This window comes from Diachasma alloeum, unplaced genomic scaffold (genome assembly GCF_001412515.2).
Source record: "Diachasma alloeum isolate Michigan unplaced genomic scaffold, Dall2.0 Dall_scaffold_00481, whole genome shotgun sequence".
Classification (NCBI taxonomy): Eukaryota; Metazoa; Arthropoda; class Insecta; order Hymenoptera; family Braconidae; genus Diachasma; species Diachasma alloeum.
The window spans coordinates 223,662-244,861 of record NW_021680614.1 but is presented as its reverse complement, the minus strand read 5'-3'; the positions used below and the strand labels follow the sequence as shown (position 1 = coordinate 244,861).

The window sequence follows — 21,200 nt, the reverse complement described above, 5'->3', positions numbered from 1 at the left end:
GCCAAGGCCCCGGGTCTTGACGGGATCCCAAACATCGCACTGAAAGCCGCTATCCATGCGTTGCCAGGCCTCTTCTTGGACGTTTTCAACGAGTGTCTCAGCGAGGGCATCTTCCCTGCAAAGTGGAAATAGAGGCTAGTGTTGCTCCCGAAAGGGAAAAAAACACCGGACGAACCTTCATCNGCAAAAAGAAAAGTTGGACTGGACTCCTTGACGAAGTCGAGAGTGACCCGTGGGGAAGACCGTACAAGGCGGTTATGACGCGGCTGAAAAGCAGGCCTATGCCATCGCCGACCTGTCCCGAGCTCTTGAAGGAGATTGTAGCGGTGCTTTTCCCGCGACAACCGGAATTTCAGCGTGCCAATACACGAGGAAAGACTTTGATGGTCCCATCGATCACCGAGGAAGAGCTGATGGAGGCGTGCGACAGATTCGGGAATGCCAAGGCCCCGGGTCTTGACGGGATCCCAAACATCGCACTGAAAGCCGCTATCCATGCGTTGCCAGGCCTCTTCTTGGACGTTTTCAACGAGTGTCTCAGCGAGGGCATCTTCCCTGCAAAGTGGAAACAGCAGAGGCTAGTGTTGCTCCCGAAAGGGAAAAAACCACCGGACGAACCTTCATCCTACCGTCCTCTCTGCATGCTCGATACAGCTGGTAAGATCCTTGAACGCATCGTCCACAGAAGAATAGAAGCAGCTGTCGAACCAATGCTGTCCAACGACCAGTTCGGCTTCCGGAGAGGCCGTTCAACCCTTGAAGCGATCAATCTAGTTGTCGATACAGCTAGGGAGGCGATTTCAGGGGAGAGATGGCTTGGAGGCACAAAGAAGTACTGCCTGGTGGCAACACTGGACATCAGGAACGCCTTCAACTCAGCCCGATGGGACTGCATCATGGCGGCCCTTGAGAGATTTGGTGTACCTGAATATCTGCGGAGGATGGTGGACGACTACTTCACCGAAAGGGTCCTCAAGTACGACACGGAGAGTGGCCCCAAAGAGTACAGAGTCACTGGAGGGGTACCTCAGGGCTCGGTGCTGGGTCCTCTTTTGTGGAACATCATGTACGACGGACTGCTGAAGCTGATACTGCCACGCGGTGTGCGGCTCGTGGCTTTTGCAGATGATGTGGCCGTAGTGATTGTAGGAAAATACCTGGAAGACATGAAGCTCACCTTCGGAAGGACTTTCGAGGTGATTCGCCGTTGGATGGACTCCGTCGGCCTGAGCCCGGCTGAGCATAAAACGGAGGCCGTGTTGATCACAAGCAGAAAGGTGTTGGAGACAATCACGCTGCAAGTCGGGGATTATGAGCTCACATCCCAGCCGTATATTCGGTACTTGGGAGTGATGATTGATGCCCGACTCAGTTTTAAGCAGCAAGTGGAACACATCACAACTAAGGCGTCAGGGGTTCGAGCAGCTTTGTCTCGCCTCATGCCCAACATTGGAGGTCCCAAGCAGAGGAGACGAGCATTACTGTCATCGGTGATTAGGTCAGTCCTCACCTACGGCATTGCTGTATGGGCGGAGGCCCTTCAATTACAGCAGAATTAGCGCAAAGTGGGGCCTGTCTACCGACTCAGTGCCCTTAGAGTCGCCAGCGCATTTCGCACCGTGTCCAACGATGCCGTGTGTGTTATAGCCGGAATGATGCCAATTGAAGTGCTAGCCGAGGAACGAAGATCCCTATTCCAGCAAAAAGGAGAGACGTCATTAAGTCCAACCGAGATTCAGGCTGAGGCCAGACGAAAGAGCATAGAATGATGGCAGTTACGATGGAGTACCTCACTGAAAGGTAGATGGACATATCGTCTTATCCCGCAGGTGAGTGCTTGGGTCAATCGTGAGTACGGAGAGACTAACTACTATTTGACACAGTTGCTTTCAGGACATGGGTGCTTCCGGGCTTACCTTCATAAATTCAAACATGAAGATTGCCCGGATTGCCCGACCTGCTTAGGTACCACGGAAGACGCAGAGCATGTATTTTTCATGTGTCCACGTTTCAGAACGAGTCGCTTGGAGTGGGAGAATGAACTTGGAGCATCGATCCTGCCCGAGAACTTGGTGGAAGCCATGCTGTCATCGAAAACAGCCTGGGACGCAACGAGTGACTTTGCAACGAAAGTCATAAAGGAGCTCCGCGAGGAAGAGCGCCGTCGAAAGAACGCTGTATAGGAGAAAAAGCTACCGGAACCTTCTTCCCACGCCTAACACCTAAGTGAGGAAGGAGGACGTACGGTTAGTGATGTTAGTAGAGGAAGAGTAAGAGCTGATGTCCCCCCCCCGCGAAGTAATGCCTGACGGCCGTTCCGTGGGGAATATGGGGTAAGAGGAATTGAGGAAAGAGGGCTTTACTCAGTAAAAATCTGAGATCCGTTTTTTTTTAACATCCTTTTAACGGAATCTTTTGAAGATCACCTTAAACCTCAAAAAAAAAAACACACACACACCCCTCTTACGAACTGCAGCACCTTGTTGACGGTGGAGGGGCTTAAGGGATGTTCCCAAACTAAGAAGTAGTTCGAACCGACGTCTGTCCTTTTCAGGACATCATAGAAGAGAAGCCCAACTCCAAAGGAAGCGTGCAGTGTGGGCTCCCTACAACAGCCTGCCCTAATGTCAAGGTGTTCACCGTGCTAAGTTCTGGAAGGCGCCAGGGGTAGTTGGCGTCGCGAACAGTGGTCCCTGGGGCATCAGTTCCCACCCCAGGTGTATTAAGTGGCCTTACTCCTATACCCGGGGCTCTGTCAGGAGTGGACTGTTATACTTCCCTAGGTATTCGTGGAAACAGAATGGAGGGAATTTATAAAACAAAAATAATTGAAGATATAGGAGGGATGAGCAGGCAAGTGTCTCGATGCAGACACATCAATCATGGGAGAGACTCGAGAAGATCCTGAATGAGCTTCACGAGTTTACCCAACCGAAGACAAATGTCCACAAGGAGATCAAATCAAAAGTGGTGTCCGCGAGGACCGCCTTCAGAAGGCTCAAGGAGCTGGTGGACAGGGAGGCAACACAACAACCTCCGACTACCACATTTGCACAAGCCTTGAGAACGCCTGTGCCAGTGCGAGAGCGAAATGTCACCGAAACGTCTGCCCATGACACGGAAGTGACTGACGACGGGGGGTCAACCACTGGGGACAGCCGGGACATTCGCAGGCAAACGGCAGCAGCGGACTTCACCATGCCTCGAGAATAAGGCCCCGAAGAAGCCGAAGGCAGGAGGACCAACTCTTCCAACGAGAACGGATGCAGCGCAGACTGCCAGGGATACGGACTGGCAGACTGTGAGAGGGAGAAAGAAGGGGGAGCGAGGCAAAGCTCAGCCTCCAAAGAAACCACAGCAGCAGAAGAAGTCGCGCAAAACATCGACAAGACCTGATGTGCTGATTGTCCGCCCCAAGGACAAAACGAAGTATGCGGAGATGCTACGGCGGGTGAAGAAGAATGTTTCCGCCGAGCAGGCCACCGCCTGTGTTGAGAAAATCAGGAGAAAAACCACTGGAGATCTGTTGATTATCCTGACCAAGGATACAGCAAATAAAGGACATGACCTACAGAAGGCCATAACTGATATCCTCGGGGATGATGCTGAAGTCATCAGTAAGGAGACCCAAGAGGAGCTTGAGATTAGGGACATTGAGGAGACCACGACCAAGGAGGAAGTTCTCGCAGCACTTCAAAGGGCAGCCGGGGAGGGATGCGACATCACCCTCGATGCTATCAAGTCGCTGTGCAAAGCATACATGGGCACCCAAACTCCCTCGGTAGCGCTGGCAGCAACGGTGGCTGCGAAAGGCGTAGGTGAGCACGGTAAGATCCGCATAGAGTGGACCAATTGCCGGATAAGAAGGGTGGAGAGACCTGTAAAGTGCTTCAAGTGCTGGAACTATGGACACCTATCCACCAGATGCACGAACACAGCAGACCGAGCAAAACTCTGTATCAGATGCAGAGAAACGGTCCATAAGTCTGCTGACTGCCAGAAGGATGCCCGATGCGCTCTGTGCGTTGAGAAAGGGAACGTGGAAAATCTTGCTGTAGCTGGCAGCAGTAGATGCCCGGTCTACAGGGAAGCATACTAGAAGATGTGCAACAAACGAAGATGAGGGTACTTCAGCTGAACCTCAATCACTGTGAGGCCGCACATGATCTGCTTATGCAGACGGTGCGTGAGCTGGAAATAGACCTGGCGCTGATCTCGGAACCGTATAGACACCTGGCCACACAACCGTGGGTAACGGATACCACCACCAGGGCCGTTATTTGGTCCTGTGGTAAGTGTCCGTTCCAGAGCGTGGTCAATTGTGGAGAGGTGTACTTTGTGGCGGCTAAGCTGGAGAGAATTCGTTTCTACAACTGTTATGCTCCACCCAACCTCACTTTCGATGAGTCCACCGTCTTTATGGATCGATTAACTGAGGATACGAGACAGCACTTTCCTGTGGCAGTTGCCGGGGACTTCAATTCCTGGGCGGTCGACTGAGGCAGCAGGTACACCGACGTAAGGGGACGAGCACTACTGGAGGCTATGTCAACCATAGATGTAGTTCTGCTTAATAATGGTGAAAAACCAACATTCATGCGGGGAGAGGCAAGTTCGATTGTGAACCTGACCTTTGTGAGCAATGCCCTCGTGAGGGGCAATTACTCCTGGGAAGTGGCAGACTTCAACATAGCCAGTGAGCACTGTACAATACTATGGGAGGTATCGACGGTTCAGAGGGTTAGAGAAGCATGCCCGAAAACCAATACAATTGGCTGGAAGGTTAGCAACTTCGACCTTGACACGTTTTTGATTGCGCTGGACGCTCGCCCAATCGATGGTAGAAATGCCATGGAGAAGGTCACCGAGATCATGAGGAGAGTCACGGACGCTTGCGATGCTAGCATGCCTCGAAAGCGTACTCAAAGCGGGCTCCCACCGGTACATTGGTGGAATGATCCAATCGCTATCTTGCGTAAGGAGTGTCTCAGGGCGAGGAGGTTATCACAACGTAGCAGGAAAAGGCCAAACTCCGAAGAACTGGAGGCCCAACACAAGAGTGCGCGCCGAGAACTGAACAAGGCAATAAAGTGCAGCAAGAGGCAAGGCTGGAAGAAGCTAGTGGATGAAGTTGAGGATAATACATGGAGAAGGCTCTATAAGGTCGTGATGTCGCGGCTGAGAAGTCAGCCGATGCCCTCACCGACATGTCCCCAGCTCCTGGAGAAGATCGTCTCGGCACTGTTCCCTCAATAACCAGAGCTCAACCGGCTATCAAGACAATGTGAGGTGGAGGCCATCCCGCCTATCACAGAAGATGAACTGATGGAAGCATGCGGTAGAGTAGGCAATACCAAAGCCCCTGGTCCAGATGGTATACAAAACATTGCGCTGAAAGCAGCCATTAAGGCGGTGCCAGCGCTGTTTTTGGATGCTTATGATGCATGCATAACGGAAGGTTACTTCCCTCCGAAGTGGAAGCAGCAGAGGCTAGTGCTTCTCCCAAAAGGAAAGAAGCCGCCGGACGAGCCATCATCTCATCGTCCACTCTGCATGTTGGACAGAGCCGGGAAGATCCTTGAGCAAATCGCTCATAGGAGGATCGAAGCAGTAGTCGACCCGCTGCTTGCTGATGAACAACATGGCTTCCGAAGGAATCCCTCCACCCTGGATGCTATTAACATCGTCGTCAATACAGCCAAGGATGCGATTTCGGGAACCCGATGGAGAGGGAGCACAAAGAAGTACTGTCTGGTAGCAACACTTGCCCGAATATCTGTAGAAATTGGTCAGGAGCTATTTCCCCGACAGGATCCTCAAATATGACACGCAGACTGGTTCCAAAGAGTACAGAGTCACCGGAGGAGTTCCTCAGGGCTCTGTGCTGGGTCCACTGATGTGGAATATCATGTGTGACGGATTCTTGAAGCTGACGCTGCCAAATGACGCGAGGCTTATGGCATTTGCGGACGACGTTGCTGTGGTGATTGTGGCGGAACACCTGGAGGAGATCCATCTCACGTTCTACCTAATCTTTGAGGAGATATGTCGGTGGATGGACACAGTGGTGGTGACACTGGCAGAACACAAAACGGAGGCCGTGCTGATTACTAGTCGGAAAAAAGTTGAGACAATCACGCTGAAAGTTGGGGATTATGAACTCACTTCCCAACCATTCATTCGGTACCTGGGAGTGATGATTGACACCCGCTTGAACTTCAAGCAGCAGGTGGAACACGTGGCAACCAAGGCCTCAGGGGTTCGAATACTCTTACCCCGCCTCATGCCAAACATTGGAGGTCCCAAACAAAAAAGAAGAGGNTATCACAACGTAGCAGGAAAAGGCCAAACTCCGAAGAACTGGAGGCCCAACACAAGAGTGCGCGCCGAGAACTGAACAAGGCAATAAAGTGCAGCAAGAGGCAAGGCTGGAAGAAGCTAGTGGATGAAGTTGAGGATAATACATGGAGAAGGCTNGACGTCAGTGCTGACTTATGGGATTCCCATCTGGGCCGATGCGCTCCAGTTCCAGGAATCTCGGCGTAAGATCGATCCCGTCTATCGGCAGAGCGCCCTGAGAGTTGCTAGCGCGTACCTCAGTGTCGAAAGATGCAGTTTGTGTGATCGCCGGAATGCTACCCATCAAAGTATTGACTGAAGAGCGGAGGTGTCTTTACCGTCGGAGAAGGCACACTATATTGCGCCCAAAAGATCTCAGGGAAGAGGAGAGACGGAACAGCACCAGCCGCTGGCAGGTGTTGTGGGATACCTCAGCGAAAGGAAGGTGGACTCACCGTCTAATACCACAGTTAGATATTTGGCTGAACCGTCCCCACGGAGAGGTAACTACCATCTGACGCAGATGCTCTCAGGACACGGATGCTTCCGGAAGTATCTTCATCAATTCAAACTTGAAGAGACCCCGGAGTGCCCGACTTGCAGTGGAGAAGGAGAAGATGTTGAGCACGTGTTTTTCAGGTGCAAACGCTTTGCATGGCTTCGCAGTAGTTGGGAGACTGCAGTGGAACAGAGAGTCCTAGCTGTAGACCTGGTGAAAGTCATAATTTCATCGAAAGCAGCATGGGATGCCACGAGCACGTTCTGAAAGAACTTCGGCTGCGAACTGATGGGAGAGCTGCGGCTAAGACCCTGTGAAGTAATGGCTAACGGCGGTTCCGTAGGGGGGAGTAGAATTACCGCGTCGTGGTCTGTTTTTTAGTCCGTATGGGTTGCAAATTAGCCGAGCTGAAAGCAGGTCCCACTTACCGGGAGTGAGACCTGGGCTCGTGGTCGTTACCGTCAAGATCTGACTCGGGCACAACGTGCGTAAAGAGCATTTTCCAGACCATGACGTAGGAAAAAAAAATACACACACATACAGATCCTGTCAGTAAGGAACGCCTTTACTTTCCGAAAGCTTCGCAGGCTGGAAGGTACTGCTACGTGGCGCGTAGCGCAGGTGGTAGATAGGAGAAATCTCGATATTCTGAACTGCCGTTCAGAATATAGGGTATCGACTAAATAAAATACGTCGGCGCGAACCAACACCTTCCGAGAAACCCAACTCTAAAAGAGGTGTGCAGGGTGGGCTCCCTAGAACACCCCCGGGTCAGGCTCCCGATAACAGCTCGTAGAATTATGATGAGTGATGATAAAATAAAGAGTTCCCATGCAGGTAGCCCTCTGAGGGAGAATCCTGCCATCAGCGCTAATGCTGGTGCCGGCTCCATGGATATGGGAGGAGCCAATCGTCATTTTATTGGAACAAAGGTGGACGGCTTGGCCTCGCGTGCTACAAGTGGAAATGAGCGACCCCCGTAGGACTCAGATCACCGGGATACACTCGAAAACGAGGAATTCCTGTCGGCTAGACAGAACACGTCGGTGTCTCTCGAAGAGCTGGGCAAAGCTATCGAAATGATACACGCGTTCATCAGGAGCAAGAAGAACCTGCACGCTGAATTGACCAGCTTTGCTACCACGACGCTTAGCAAGTACAAGAAGTGCACCAGACTCCGGGAGATAGAGGATGTAGTCCTCCGAAAGTTCAGTGAACCGACCACAGTAATAGAGGAAAGTTCGCAAACAACACCGTCGCTCATTCACACGTACTCGAGCGTGCTGAGGAATACCACAGGGGATGTGACTCCAATATCCAGGGACCTGAAGAGAGGGAAGAGGAAGAAGGAGCCGACCCCTACACCGCCGTCAGCCGAGATGAAGAAGTCTCGGAAGAAACGCCGGAAACAAGGAGACGCCCCTCAAGAAATCCGAGAAACTCGGGTGGAGCAGGCACGAGAGACGAAAGACAAGTCGGCGCCTGCCCATCGGAAGGTACCGGAGAAGCTGCGGGCTTGGCAGGAGGCGACGAAGAACAGAAGGCCCAAAAAAGCGGCTCGGCCTAAAACTCGTCCAGATGCGTTGCTCCTCACAGCGAAAGAGGGGAAGAGCTACGCTGAAATCCTCCGCAAGGTGAAGCAGGAGGTTGGCGACCCCGGTGACTGCGCAGACAAGATACGCAGAACGAAGACTGATGCACTCCTCATTGTTCTGAACAAAAACAAGTCTGGAAGTGCAGCTCGTCTACAAGCTGCTATGGCAGATGTCCTCAAGGACGATGCAGAGGTGGTGAGTAAGACTCCAGAAGTGGTTCTGGAAATGAAAGATCTTGATGAGATCACTACCAAGGAGGAAATATGGGAGGCTATCCAGAAACAAGACGGTGTGAATAGCAGCATCCCCATGAATGCCATCAAGTCTCTTCGAAAGGCCTATGGGGGAACGCAGAGAGCGACTATCAGAGTCACCTCAGACGTGGCCTCGAAACTGGAAGAAAAAGGCAAGATCCGGATAGAATGGGTTAACTGCCGTATTGGCGCCACGAACAGGCCGACAAGGTGTTTCAAGTGCTGGCACTACGGTCATCTTGCCGTGGGATGTAAAAGCGATGTTGACCGGTCCAAACTCTGCGCCAAATGTGGAGAGGCTGGTCATAAAATTCCTGACTCTAAGAAGAAAGCCAGGTGTGCAGTCTGCACTGGACAAGGTAGCGCAAAAAATATTGCCCATGTCGCTGGGAGTAGCAAATGTCCCCTCTACAAGGCAGCAATCAAGGCGCTGGATAACAAACGATGACGAAGAAGATACTCCAGCTCAACCTCAATCATTGTGAGGCTGCCCAAGATCTACTCATGCAGACCGTGCGAGAGCTGAAGATGGATGTGGCTATTATATCTGAGCCATACAGGACACTAGCAACGAAACCCTGAGTGCCCGATATTCGCAGGAAGGCCGTCACTTGGTCTTGCGGCCAGTGTCCGCTCCAGAGCGTTGCCGTCAGCGGGGATGGCTATGTTAGGGCCAAGCTGGAGAACGTACACTTCTACAGCTGTTATGCTCCGGCTAGCCTTACTCATGATGAGTTTGCGGACTTCCTAGGCAGACTTGTCCAGGATGCGAAGGAGCACTTCCCTATTACAGTAGCAGGGGACTTCAACTCCTGGGCTGTCGATTGGGGGAGCAGAGAGACCACCATGAGAGGTCAAGCTCTTCTGGAGGTCATGTCTGTATTAGATGCGGTACTCTTAAACAACGGAGATGAACCAACCTTCGTGAGAGGAGATGGGACGTCGGTCATCGACCTCACCTTTATGAGCAGTAGCCTCGCACGGGGTAGCGCATGGAAGGTGACTAATGTCTACACCCACAGTGACCATCACGCGATCATTTGGGAACTGTCCAAGAACCGAAAGGTAGTGACTTGCAGGACTGAGACGACGAATTCAGTTGGCTGAAAAGCCGACCAATTCGACCTTGCACTCTTTCGGGAAGCGTTGGAGCACCACCGCCCCTTCAAGGAATCATCGGCGGACAGGGAAGTGGAGGAGGTCATGAGGAGAGTCACTGAGGCCTGTGACACCACCATGCCTCGGAAACGCCCTGTAAGCCGACTCCCACTAGTCCACTGGTGGTCCGAAGAAATTGCAACTCTTCGAGCAGAGGCGAACCGCGCAAGAAGGCTGTATCAGCGAGGGAAGGGCAAGACAAACCCTGAGTAGCTGAAGAGGGAGCACACAGTGGCTCGCTTAAAGCTGAAGAAGGCCATCAAGCGCAGCAAAAATCGATGCTGGAATGAACTCCTAGAGGAAGTGGACGATGACCCGTGGGACAGACCATACAAGGTCATTATGTCGCGTCTCAGGTACCAGCCGATGCCGACACCGACTGATCCAGAGCTGCTCCGTAAGATCGTTAGGGCATTGTTCCCAGAGCAGAGGAACGAAGACCCTCTCTGCACCAGCAGAAAGGGTCGACCTCACTGAGGCCAGCCGAGCTGAAGGCCGAAGAGAGACGTAAGAGCATGGAGAGATGGCAGTCACAATGGGACATCTCACTAAAAGGGAGATGGACGTATCGCCTCATCCCTCAGGTAGGTGCTTGGGTAAACCGTAAACATGGTGAGGTTAACTATTACTTAACTTAGATGCTTTCAGGCCATGGATGTTTTCGGGCGTATCTTCATAAATTCAAACATGAGGATTCCCCGAAATGCCCCTTTTGCACTGTAATTGATGAAGACGTGGAACATGTGTTTTTTGCATGTCCACGTTTCAGAACGGGCCACTCGGAGTGGGAGTCTGGACTTGGTGGAGCGGTCCTGCCTGAGAACCTGATGGAAGCAATGCTGTCATGTAAGGCAGCCTGGGACGCGACGAGCGACTTCGCGGCAAAAGGCATGAAGGAGCTGCAGGAGGAAGAGCGTCGCTGAAATAATGCTGCATAAGAGGAAAAACAACCGGAACCTCCTTCTCACCCCCAACATATGAGTGAGGAAGGAGGACGTACGGCACAGCATTTTGATAGAGGAAGAGCCACAGCTAGAATGTCCCCCACGTGAAGTAATGCCTAGCGGCGGTCCCGCGGGGAGTATGGGGTAAGTGAAAACTGGTCTGACTGGAGTTTAGTCGGTATTGACAGTATGTCCGAGTCCGACACTCGCCTGACGGACGGAACCATGGGTCACCTCCCTCGGGCGGTAGTGCGTAAACGCATTCTCCGAACAGACCAAGAAAAACAACACACACACACACATACAGACATGTCTTAAAAAATGTATCAGGATGATTCCGGAGGTCGAGAAATGTGGAGAAATCATCGAAATTCCACATTCGATTCTCGGGGTCATTACAATTACTTCCCCCCTTCGGGTCGGGAAGTTAAAAATTCATGTTTGAATAACTCCAGAGCCGCTGAGACAATTTTGCTGGAATTTCATTCCGGTCTTAGGTACACAAAGCTCCATCGATTGTGATGGAGAGAAATCGATCCCATCGTTACTTTGAGAGAAATCGCCAAATTTGTAAGAAAATGTCATTTTTCGACGTTGATTTCCTAGTTTTACTGCAACATCTAAAGAACCGCTGAGGCGATATTCTTCAGAATCTAATCAGTTCTAAGTTCCATGAAAATGCATTGAATACGAAAAAAAAATTGAATCGCGTTGTTTGTTCGAGAGAGATCGTTGGGCAAAATTTTGTTTACGTACATACATACATACACACACACACATCCGCACATAGAGACCGGTCTCCAAAAAGGGTCGGGAGAGTTCATAGGGGTCATGAAACGTGGAAAAACCATGAAATTTCCACATTCGTTTTTCGGCGTCATTACGATAACTTCCGCCCTTCGGGTTGGGAAGTTGAAAAATGAAGGAATTCATATACGAAACATATTACATTCGTATTCACGTTTCAATTCTATCGTTCCAAAAGCGAGTGAATTCTCTCAGTTTTTTCCTGCATTTATGCTGATTTTCAGTAATACTCCGGATTATCATTGCGACACATTGCTGATTAGTGTTCTCCTCACCTGTCCTCTATCATAATTTTTTCAAAAATCTGTACGACGAAATTTTCATGATCCATTCCAATAATTCAAGAATGGTAAAGTCAATTGTTCTCATCTTATTCAATCAGTTCAGGTGGTTGAGTAGATACGCGTGACTCAATGAGGGTTGTGAAACAAGGGAGTAAATGGACTCCTGACCCAGAATACTGGAAATTTTATTACAGTACACTTCTTTTCTTCTGATTACGTCTCAGTCATATTGATCTTTTCTATTGACTCTTCTTCGCCTCTTCTAATGCATACGATCCCATCTATATTAATTTCACCACATATTCTTTCTAATTCTTCTTTTCTGACCCAGTGTATTCAGTCATTCAGGGCACACGGGTTCATTTTTCCCCGCGGTCCATTTCACCCCCAGGTCCATGTCCCCCCATTCCACCCCACGTGGGGGTTTTATGGAGATCATTATTGTGATCACTTATGGAATCAGAGCTATGATAATGAAAAGAAAATCAAATTTCCAAGTTTTATTTTTTGAATAACTGGAAAACGCCTGAGTCGATTTTGTTAAAAATCTACTTTGCTCTACTGCATACGAAGATTCATCGATTGTATGGGGAACAATCCAAATTGTATCATTTTCACCGGAAAAATGATCAAATAAGTGAAAAAAACGTAATTTTTTGCGTTTTTTCACAGGTTTTTTGCGAATAACTGAAGAACCGCTGAGACGATCGTCTTCACGAACTAATCAGTTCTAAGTTACACAAAGATGCATCTATTACAAAAAAAAAATTGAATCATATCATTCGTTCAAGAGTAATCGTCGGGCAAAATATTGTTTATATAAATACATACATACACACACACACACACACACACACACACACACACACACACACACACACACACACACACACACACACACACACACACACACACACACACACACACACACACACACACACACACACACACACACACACACACACACACACACACACACACACACACACACACACACACACACACACACACACACACACACACACACACACACACACACACACACACACACACACACACACACACACACACACACACACACACACACACACACACACACACACACACACACACACACACACACACACACACACACACACACACACACACACACACACACACACACACACACACACACACACACACACACACACACACACACACACACACACACACACACACACACACACACACACACACACACACACACACACACACACACACACACACACACACACACACACACACACACACACACACACACACACACACACACACACACACACACACACACACACACACACACACACACACACACACACACACACACACACACACACACACACACACACACACACACACACACACACACTTTCTTGGACGTGGTACTGCTGAACAGTGACGAAAAATCAACTTTCGAGAGAGGAGGGACTAGTACAATCGTAGACCTCACCTTTGTAAGCAGCAGCCTCGCTAGGGGAAGCAACTGGGAGGTGATGGATATGTACACCGCTAGTGACCACTACGCGATTTTCTGGGAAGTATCCGCCGTTCGGAAAACTGGATCAGTAGCCAACAAGACCAACGCGGTTGGATCCTAGTCGAACGCCCTTGACTCCTGCTTATTCCGTGATATATTCGACGATCGCCCGATCCGAGGAAGCAACGCCACGGAGAAAGTGTGGGAAGTTATGCGTAGAGTCACCGAAGCCTGCGATGCAACTATGCCCCGGAAGCGTAGTACAAGCAACCATCCATCGGTCTACTGGGAGAACAATACCATCGCCACGCTACGAAAGGCTTGCATTCGAGCGAGGAGCAAGCACTACGAGGCCGGAAGAAGCCAAACTCTAAAAAACTGGAGATCAAGTATAAGGAGGCACGCCAGACACTCAATAAGGCGATCAAGGAAAGTAAGAGACAGGCGTGGAATGAGCTCCTTGACGAAGTCGAAGTGGACCCGTGGGGGCGACCCTACGGTGTGGTCATGAAGATGTTGAGAATCCAGCCGATGCTGTCGCCTACGTGCCCTAAGCTTTTGAAGAAAATCGTAACGGTGCTGTTCCCACTACAACCGGAGCTCGACTTCTTCACTGAGAAGTGCGATGCAGAGGCGATCCCACCAGTGACACTTGAGCAGCTGCTCGAAGCTTGTGGCAGATTCGGGAATACCAAGGCACCAGGAATAGATGGAATGCCGAATGCCGCCCTGAAAGTGGTAATCAACGCAGCGCCTGAAGCCTTTCTGAGTGTCTATAATGCGTGTCTTCAGGAGGGGATATTTCCAACCAAGTGGAAGCAAAAGAGACTGGTGCTCCATCCGAAAGGCAAGAAGCCACCGGACGAACCCTCGTCCTATCGTCCACTCTGCATGCTGGACACAACCGGAAAAATTCTGGAGCGCATACTCCATCAAAGATCGAGGAAGTGGTCGAACCACAATTGGCTGACAACCAATATGGTTTTCGTAGAGATCGTTCCACGCTTGATGCCATCAACCTAGTCGTCTCCATTGCACGGGACGCAATCTCTGGCGCGAGGTGGAAATGGGGCGCGAAGCAGTACTGTCTGGTAGTAACGTTGGACATCAAAAATANCGGAAGCGTAGTACAAGCAACCATCCATCGGTCTACTGGGAGAACAATACCATCGCCACGCTACGAAAGGCTTGCATTCGAGCGAGGAGCAAGCACTACGAGGCCGGAAGAAGCCAAACTCTAAAAAACTGGAGATCAAGTATAAGGAGGCACGCCAGACACTCAATAAGGCGATCAAGGAAAGTAAGAGACAGGCGTGGAATGAGCTCCTTGACGAAGTCGAAGTGGACCCGTGGGGGCGACCCTACGGTGTGGTCATGAAGATGTTGAGAATCCAGCCGATGCTGTCGCCTACGTGCCCTAAGCTTTTGAAGAAAATCGTAACGGTGCTGTTCCCACTACAACCGGAGCTCGACTTCTTCACTGAGAAGTGCGATGCAGAGGCGATCCCACCAGTGACACTTGAGCAGCTGCTCGAAGCTTGTGGCAGATTCGGGAATACCAAGGCACCAGGAATAGATGGAATGCCGAATGCCGCCCTGAAAGTGGTAATCAACGCAGCGCCTGAAGCCTTTCTGAGTGTCTATAATGCGTGTCTTCAGGAGGGGATATTTCCAACCAAGTGGAAGCAAAAGAGACTGGTGCTCCATCCGAAAGGCAAGAAGCCACCGGACGAACCCTCGTCCTATCGTCCACTCTGCATGCTGGACACAACCGGAAAAATTCTGGAGCGCATACTCCATCAAAGATCGAGGAAGTGGTCGAACCACAATTGGCTGACAACCAATATGGTTTTCGTAGAGATCGTTCCACGCTTGATGCCATCAACCTAGTCGTCTCCATTGCACGGGACGCAATCTCTGGCGCGAGGTGGAAATGGGGCGCGAAGCAGTACTGTCTGGTAGTAACGTTGGACATCAAAAATACCTTCAACTCCGCCAGATGGGACAACATCATGGAGGCCCTCTCAAAGCTGAATGTACCAGGATATATGCGGAGGATGGTGCGAAGCTACTTCAGAGACAGAGTCCTGAAATACGATACAGACGCCGGCCCAAAAGAGTACAGAATCACTAGTGGTGTTCCCCAAGGCTCAGTGCTTGGCCCTCTCTTGTGGAACGTTATGTACGACGATCTTCTGGAGTTAGCGTTACACACGGAGGCTACACGTCCGGTTTGCGGATAATGTAGCTCTGGTAATCGTTGCAAAACGCCTGGGGGAGATCAATTATATTTTCGATATTGCATATGACAGAATTCGCCAATGGATGGACTCTGTGGGACTGATGTTGGCAGATCATAAAACGGAGGCTGATCTTATCACGAGCCGACAGAAGATCGAAACCATCACGCTGCATGTCGGAAATCACCAGTAAAAAATAGAGAGGTCAATTATTACCTAGCACAAATGCTTTCAGGACACGGGTGTCTCCGGGCGTATCTTCACAAATAGAAACATGAAGATTCCCCGGAGTGCCTATATTGCACAGGAGTGGCCGAAGATGCAGAGCATGTATTCTTTACATGCCCCCGCTTCAATGAGATTCGAAGTACGTGGGAGTCCGACCTAGGAAGAGAGGTTAAACCTGAGAGCCTGGTGGACGCAATGTTGTCATCAAAGGCAGCCTGGGACACGACGTGTAACTTTGCGGCCGAGGTCATGAAGGAGCTCAGAAACGAGGAACAAAAGCGCAATGCTGCAGTATAGGTGAGAAATCTTATTGGAACCTCCAAATCACGCAGAACATCTTAGCGGGATGAGGGGTGTACATCAGATGAAAAAACGTGGAAGAGCTCACAGCTGAGACCTCCCTCGCGAAGTAATACTTTACGGTGTGGCCGGGAGGGAATGAAAGGTTAGTGGAAATATGTTTGACTGGAGTTGAGTCGGTATTGACAGTTTTTCTCCGAGTCCGACACTCATTTGACGGAGGGATCCTGCTGTCCCCTCCCTCAAGTGGTCGTGCGTAAATGCATTCTCCCAACAGACGAAAAAAAAACACACACACGCACATAACTATGGGAGGTAATACCAAATGAGAGAACAAGATCGGCAACGAGGAAAACAAACTCGATCGGTAGGAAAGTGAGTAGTTTTGAGCCGACCATATACCTGGTAGCATTGGACACCAATCCGCTAGGCAAGAGCAATGCTACGGAGAAGCTAGGTAAGCTCATAAAAAGAGTTACTGACGCTTGTGTTGTGACCATGCCGCGGAAACGCAGCGGGTACAAACGACCGCCGTTGCACTGGTGGAATGACCAAATCAAAAATCTCCGCAAGGCGTGCATCTCAGCGAGGAGGTCTGCACAACCCACAAGGAAGAAACCGACTTTTGCAACCCTAGATGCAAAGTATAGAGCGACTCGGCGAAAGCTCACCAAGGCCATCAAGCATAGCAAGACGAACTGTTGGAACGAGCTCCTGAAAGAGGTCGACCGTGATCCATAGGGCCGACCATATAAGGTGGTCATGACGCGGCTCAAGAATCAGCTGATGCCATCACCATCGTGCCCCAATCTCCTGGAGAAAAAAGTCACGGCTTTGTTCCCGCAACAGCTGGAAAAGGCCCAACAACATCTTGATGAATGCGATGTGGAGTCGATTCCATCAGTTACGCTCGAGCAGCTGATGGAAGCCTGCGACAGTGGGAAACAACAAGGCTTCTTGATGGAGTACCCAACATCGCCCTTAAAACAGCCATTAAAGCAGCCCCGAAGCTGTTCCTGGATGCATCCAATGCATGCCTTTGAGAGGGCATCTTTCCTACCAGGTGGAAGCAGCAGAGACTCGTGCTTTTACCCAAAGGGAAGAAACCGCCTGACGAACCATCATCATATCGTCCACTCTGCATACTGGATACGGCAGGCAAAATCCAGGAACGCATTGCCTATCGAAGAATAGAAGAGGTCGTCGACCACCTGCTGGCTGATAACCATATGGTTTCCGGTGAAATCACTCAACGCTTGATGCTATTGACCTCGTCGTCAAGACCGCCAAACGAGCAATTTCCGGTACGAGATGGAAAGGTGGCACCAAAGAATACTGTCTAGTGGCAACACTAGACATCAAAAATGCATTCAATTCAGCCAGGTGGAGCCACATTATGGAAGCCTTGACCGGAATGCACGTACCGGAATACGTATGACGGATGGTGGATAGCTACTTCACAGATCCAATACTCAAGTACGATACAGAGGCTGGTCCGAGGGAATACGGAGTCACTGGAGGAGTACCTCAAGGATCTGTGCTTGGCCCTCTACTGTGGAACGTCATGTACGATGGGTTGCTGAAGATGGCGCTACCAGGCGGAGCGCGACTCGTCGCTTTTGCTGATGATGTGGCGGTAACCATCGTGGCTAAAACCCTGGAGGAGATCAACTGCATCTTCGACAGGACGTTCCAGCGTATTAGACGATGGATGGACTCAGTCGGTCTCCAGCTTGCTGCGCACAAGACCGAGGCAGTTCTCATCACGAGCCGCAAGAAACTAGAGACGATCACGCTGCGATTCGGCGATACCGAACTCACATGCGGGCCATTCATCCGATACCTGGAGGTGATCGATGCCCGACTCAACTTTAAGCAGCAGGCAGTGCGTGTAGGTGCTAAGGCGTCTGAAGTTAGATCCAGCTTATCATGCCTCATGCCTAATATCGGTGACCCCAAGTAAAGAAGACGAGCGTTGCTGTCTTCAGTCGTAACGTCGGTGCTTATATATGGCAGTGCCATCTGGGCCGACGTACTCCAGTTGCAAGAAGCGCGCCGCAGGTTCGCACCAGTCTAACGGCTGAGTGCCCTTAGAATTGCAAGTGCATATCGGACGGTATCTGAGGATGCGGTATATGTCATCGCCGGGATGATACCGATAGAGCTACTAGCTATGGAACGAAGAGCCCTCTACCAGCGGAAGGGATCAGAAACGCTAAGCTCCGAAGAACTGGCGGCAGAAGAAAGACTAGGCAGTATACGCCGATGGCAGATGAATTGGGACCACTTGGCCTCCAGTGTTACAAGTGGGGTTGAGTCGCAGACTCAACAGGAGACTGAGTGCTCCCTTGCATGGGCCCGGTTGGGTAAGCTCATTGTAGAATTACATGAATTTGTCCAACCCAGGCAAAACATCTACAAGACGGTCAAAGCTAGTGTTACCTCTATTAACAAAGCCTTCAGAAGGCTCAAGGGCCTGGAGGAAGCAAACACTCGGATTGAGTGCTCTGTTACTGGACCGGTAGGCGGCTTGCTAGCTAGCGACAACGACGAAGGACTCGGAGATGGAGGACTCGGACATCAGAAAGGGTGATCGAGAAATCCGTAAAGGGTTACGGAGAAAACGGTCGAAAGGCTCACCTGGAACCGAAGCCCATGAGATGAAGAAGGTGAAGAAGCAGCTACCGGTATCGCAGGATGTACCATCCATCAAGTCACCTGCAAATCCGAAATGGGAGATTGTGAAGAGCAAGGAGAGGAAAAAAGGGCAGAGTGCACAGCCCGATCAGCTGACTTCCAAAAAGAAAAAGGAGCGCCAGGTGAAGACTTCCAGGAAACCAGCGCCGAGACCTGATGCGCGGATTATTCGGCCGAAAGACAAGGAGAAATACTCGGAAATTCTATGCCGAGTAAAGAAAGATGTTCCTCCGGAAAAAGCTCACGATTGCGTCGACAAGATCCGTCGGACAGCCACCGGGGATATGTTGATAATCTTGAGCAAGAAGACGACTGACGGAGCCGCTGAACTGCGTACAGCCATCGCCAATCTCCTTGGAGATGAGGCTCAAGTACTCAGAAAAGGACCACAAGAGGAACTCGAAATAAAGGATCTCGACGAGACAACGAAGGAAGAAGTTCTCGAAGCCCTACAAAGAATAGCTGGAGAGGAGCACGAAATAACTCCCAAGGCGATTAGATCTTTGCGTATGGCATATGGTGGAACCCAGACCGCCTCAGTGACTGTCGCAGCAACTGCTGCGAAAAAGATCCTGGATGAGCATGGCAAAATTAAAATCGGTTGGGTCAATTACCGTGCCAAGAGAATGGAGAGACCAATAAAGTGCTTCAGGTGCTGGCACTACGGACATCTCGCCACGAAACGCACGAGTACAGTTGACCGATCCAAGCTCTGCATCAAGTGCACAGTGACTGGGAACACACCTTCAGACTGTAAGGAGAGGCCCTTATGCGCGTTGTGTTCTGAGAAAAAAGGCAACACGGAGAATTGTGCCCACAGTGCTGGTAGCAGTAAATGCCCAGTTTATAAGGAGGTACTCCAAAAGGTCCTCAATAAATGACGATGAAGGTACTCTAACTAAACCTCAACCATTGTGAAGCTGCACACGACCTGCTTATACAGACACGACCTGCTTATACAGACCTGCTTATACTGCGGGAGTGGAAGCTTGAACTTGTCATGATCTCAGAGCCTTATCGACACCTCGGCACCCAATCCTGGATGTCTGACGCTAGCAGGAAGGCTGTAATCTGGGCTTATGGGAAACGGCCAGTCCAGAGCACTACGGGCAGTAGTATATGAGATAGATTCGTCAAGGCTAAGGTTGATGGAATCCATTTCTATAGCTGCTACGCCCCCCCGAGCCTTTCCATCCATCAATTTACGGAATTCCTGGACAGACTGACTGAGGATGCGAAGCAGCGCTTTCCCGTGGCAATAGCCGGGGACTTCCATGGTTGGGCAGTTGACTGGGGACGTAAGGAGACCTATAGCAGAGGGCACGCTGTACTGGAAGCTATGTCATCATTGGATGTGGTTCTACTGAACAGCGGCGATGAACCGACTTTCATGAGGGGAAAGGCGAGCTCACATTACATTCGTGAGCAGCAACCTCGCAAAGGGGAACTGTTCATGGAAAGTAATGGATACGTACACCGCAAGCGACCACCGTGCGATAGTTTGGGAGACATGTACTCACCAGAGAGTCGCCTCAACTTCTAAGAAAAACAACTGCACTGCCTGGAGAATGAGCACCTTCCATCCTAGCTCTTATCTAGTCGCACTGGACGATCGCCCGATTAGTGGCAAGAATGCTACTGAAAAGGCACGGAATATCATGAAAAGAGTGACAGAAGCATACGATGCCACCATGTTCAGGAGACGGACAGCACACCGGAATCCACCTGTATATTGGTGGAATGACTATCGCCATTCTACGAAAGGAATGTAATGCTGCCAGGAGACTGTCTCAGCGTGGCCGTAAAAAGCCAGACTTCGAGGAGTTGCAGTGGAGATATAAGGAAGCACGCCGGAAGCTCAGCAAAGCGATCAAATGGAATAAAAAATAATCTTGGAGTGAGCTGCTTGATGAGGTGGAAGGTGATCCATGGGGGAGATCGTATAAGGTGGTGATGATGCGATTCAAGACTTAATCAATGCCATCGCCTACGTGCCCTGTGCTGATGGAGAGAATTGTCACGGTGTTATTCCCCCAACAGCCAGAGCTTCACTGTACTGGTGAACGGGGAAAAAATTATTGGTTCCACCAATCACCAAGGAAGAATTGATGGAAGCATGCAATAGAGTGGGTAACACCAAGGCCCCGGGTCTTGACGGAGTTCCTAATATCGCGCTGAAATCAGCTATTCATGCAATTCCGGAACTATTCTGGGATGTCTACAATGAGTGTTTAAGAGAGGGCACCTTCCCGACCAGGGAAAAGCAGCAGAGACTAGTATTGCTCCCGAAAGGGAATAAACCACCGGATGATCCTTTATCATACTGTCCCCTCTGC

At 50.4% G+C, this 21,200-nt stretch overlaps 1 protein-coding gene across 1 annotated transcript; it reads left to right on the top strand.

Moving 5' to 3' along the window:
* Positions 1-18,731: 18,731 nt before the first annotated feature.
* Positions 18,732-19,745, top strand: LOC107042499. Its single transcript, XM_015263560.1, has one exon. It carries the CDS (start codon positions 18,732-18,734, stop codon positions 19,743-19,745), a length of 1,014 nt encoding a protein of 337 aa, XP_015119046.1.
* The last annotated feature ends 1,455 nt before the right edge of the window (positions 19,746-21,200 follow it).

Excerpts from the sequence above, each read along its gene's own strand:
- LOC107042499 (XM_015263560.1), top strand. The coding sequence starts at position 18,732 with ATGGAGGACTCGGACATCAGAAAGGGTGATCGAGAAATCCGTAAAGGG.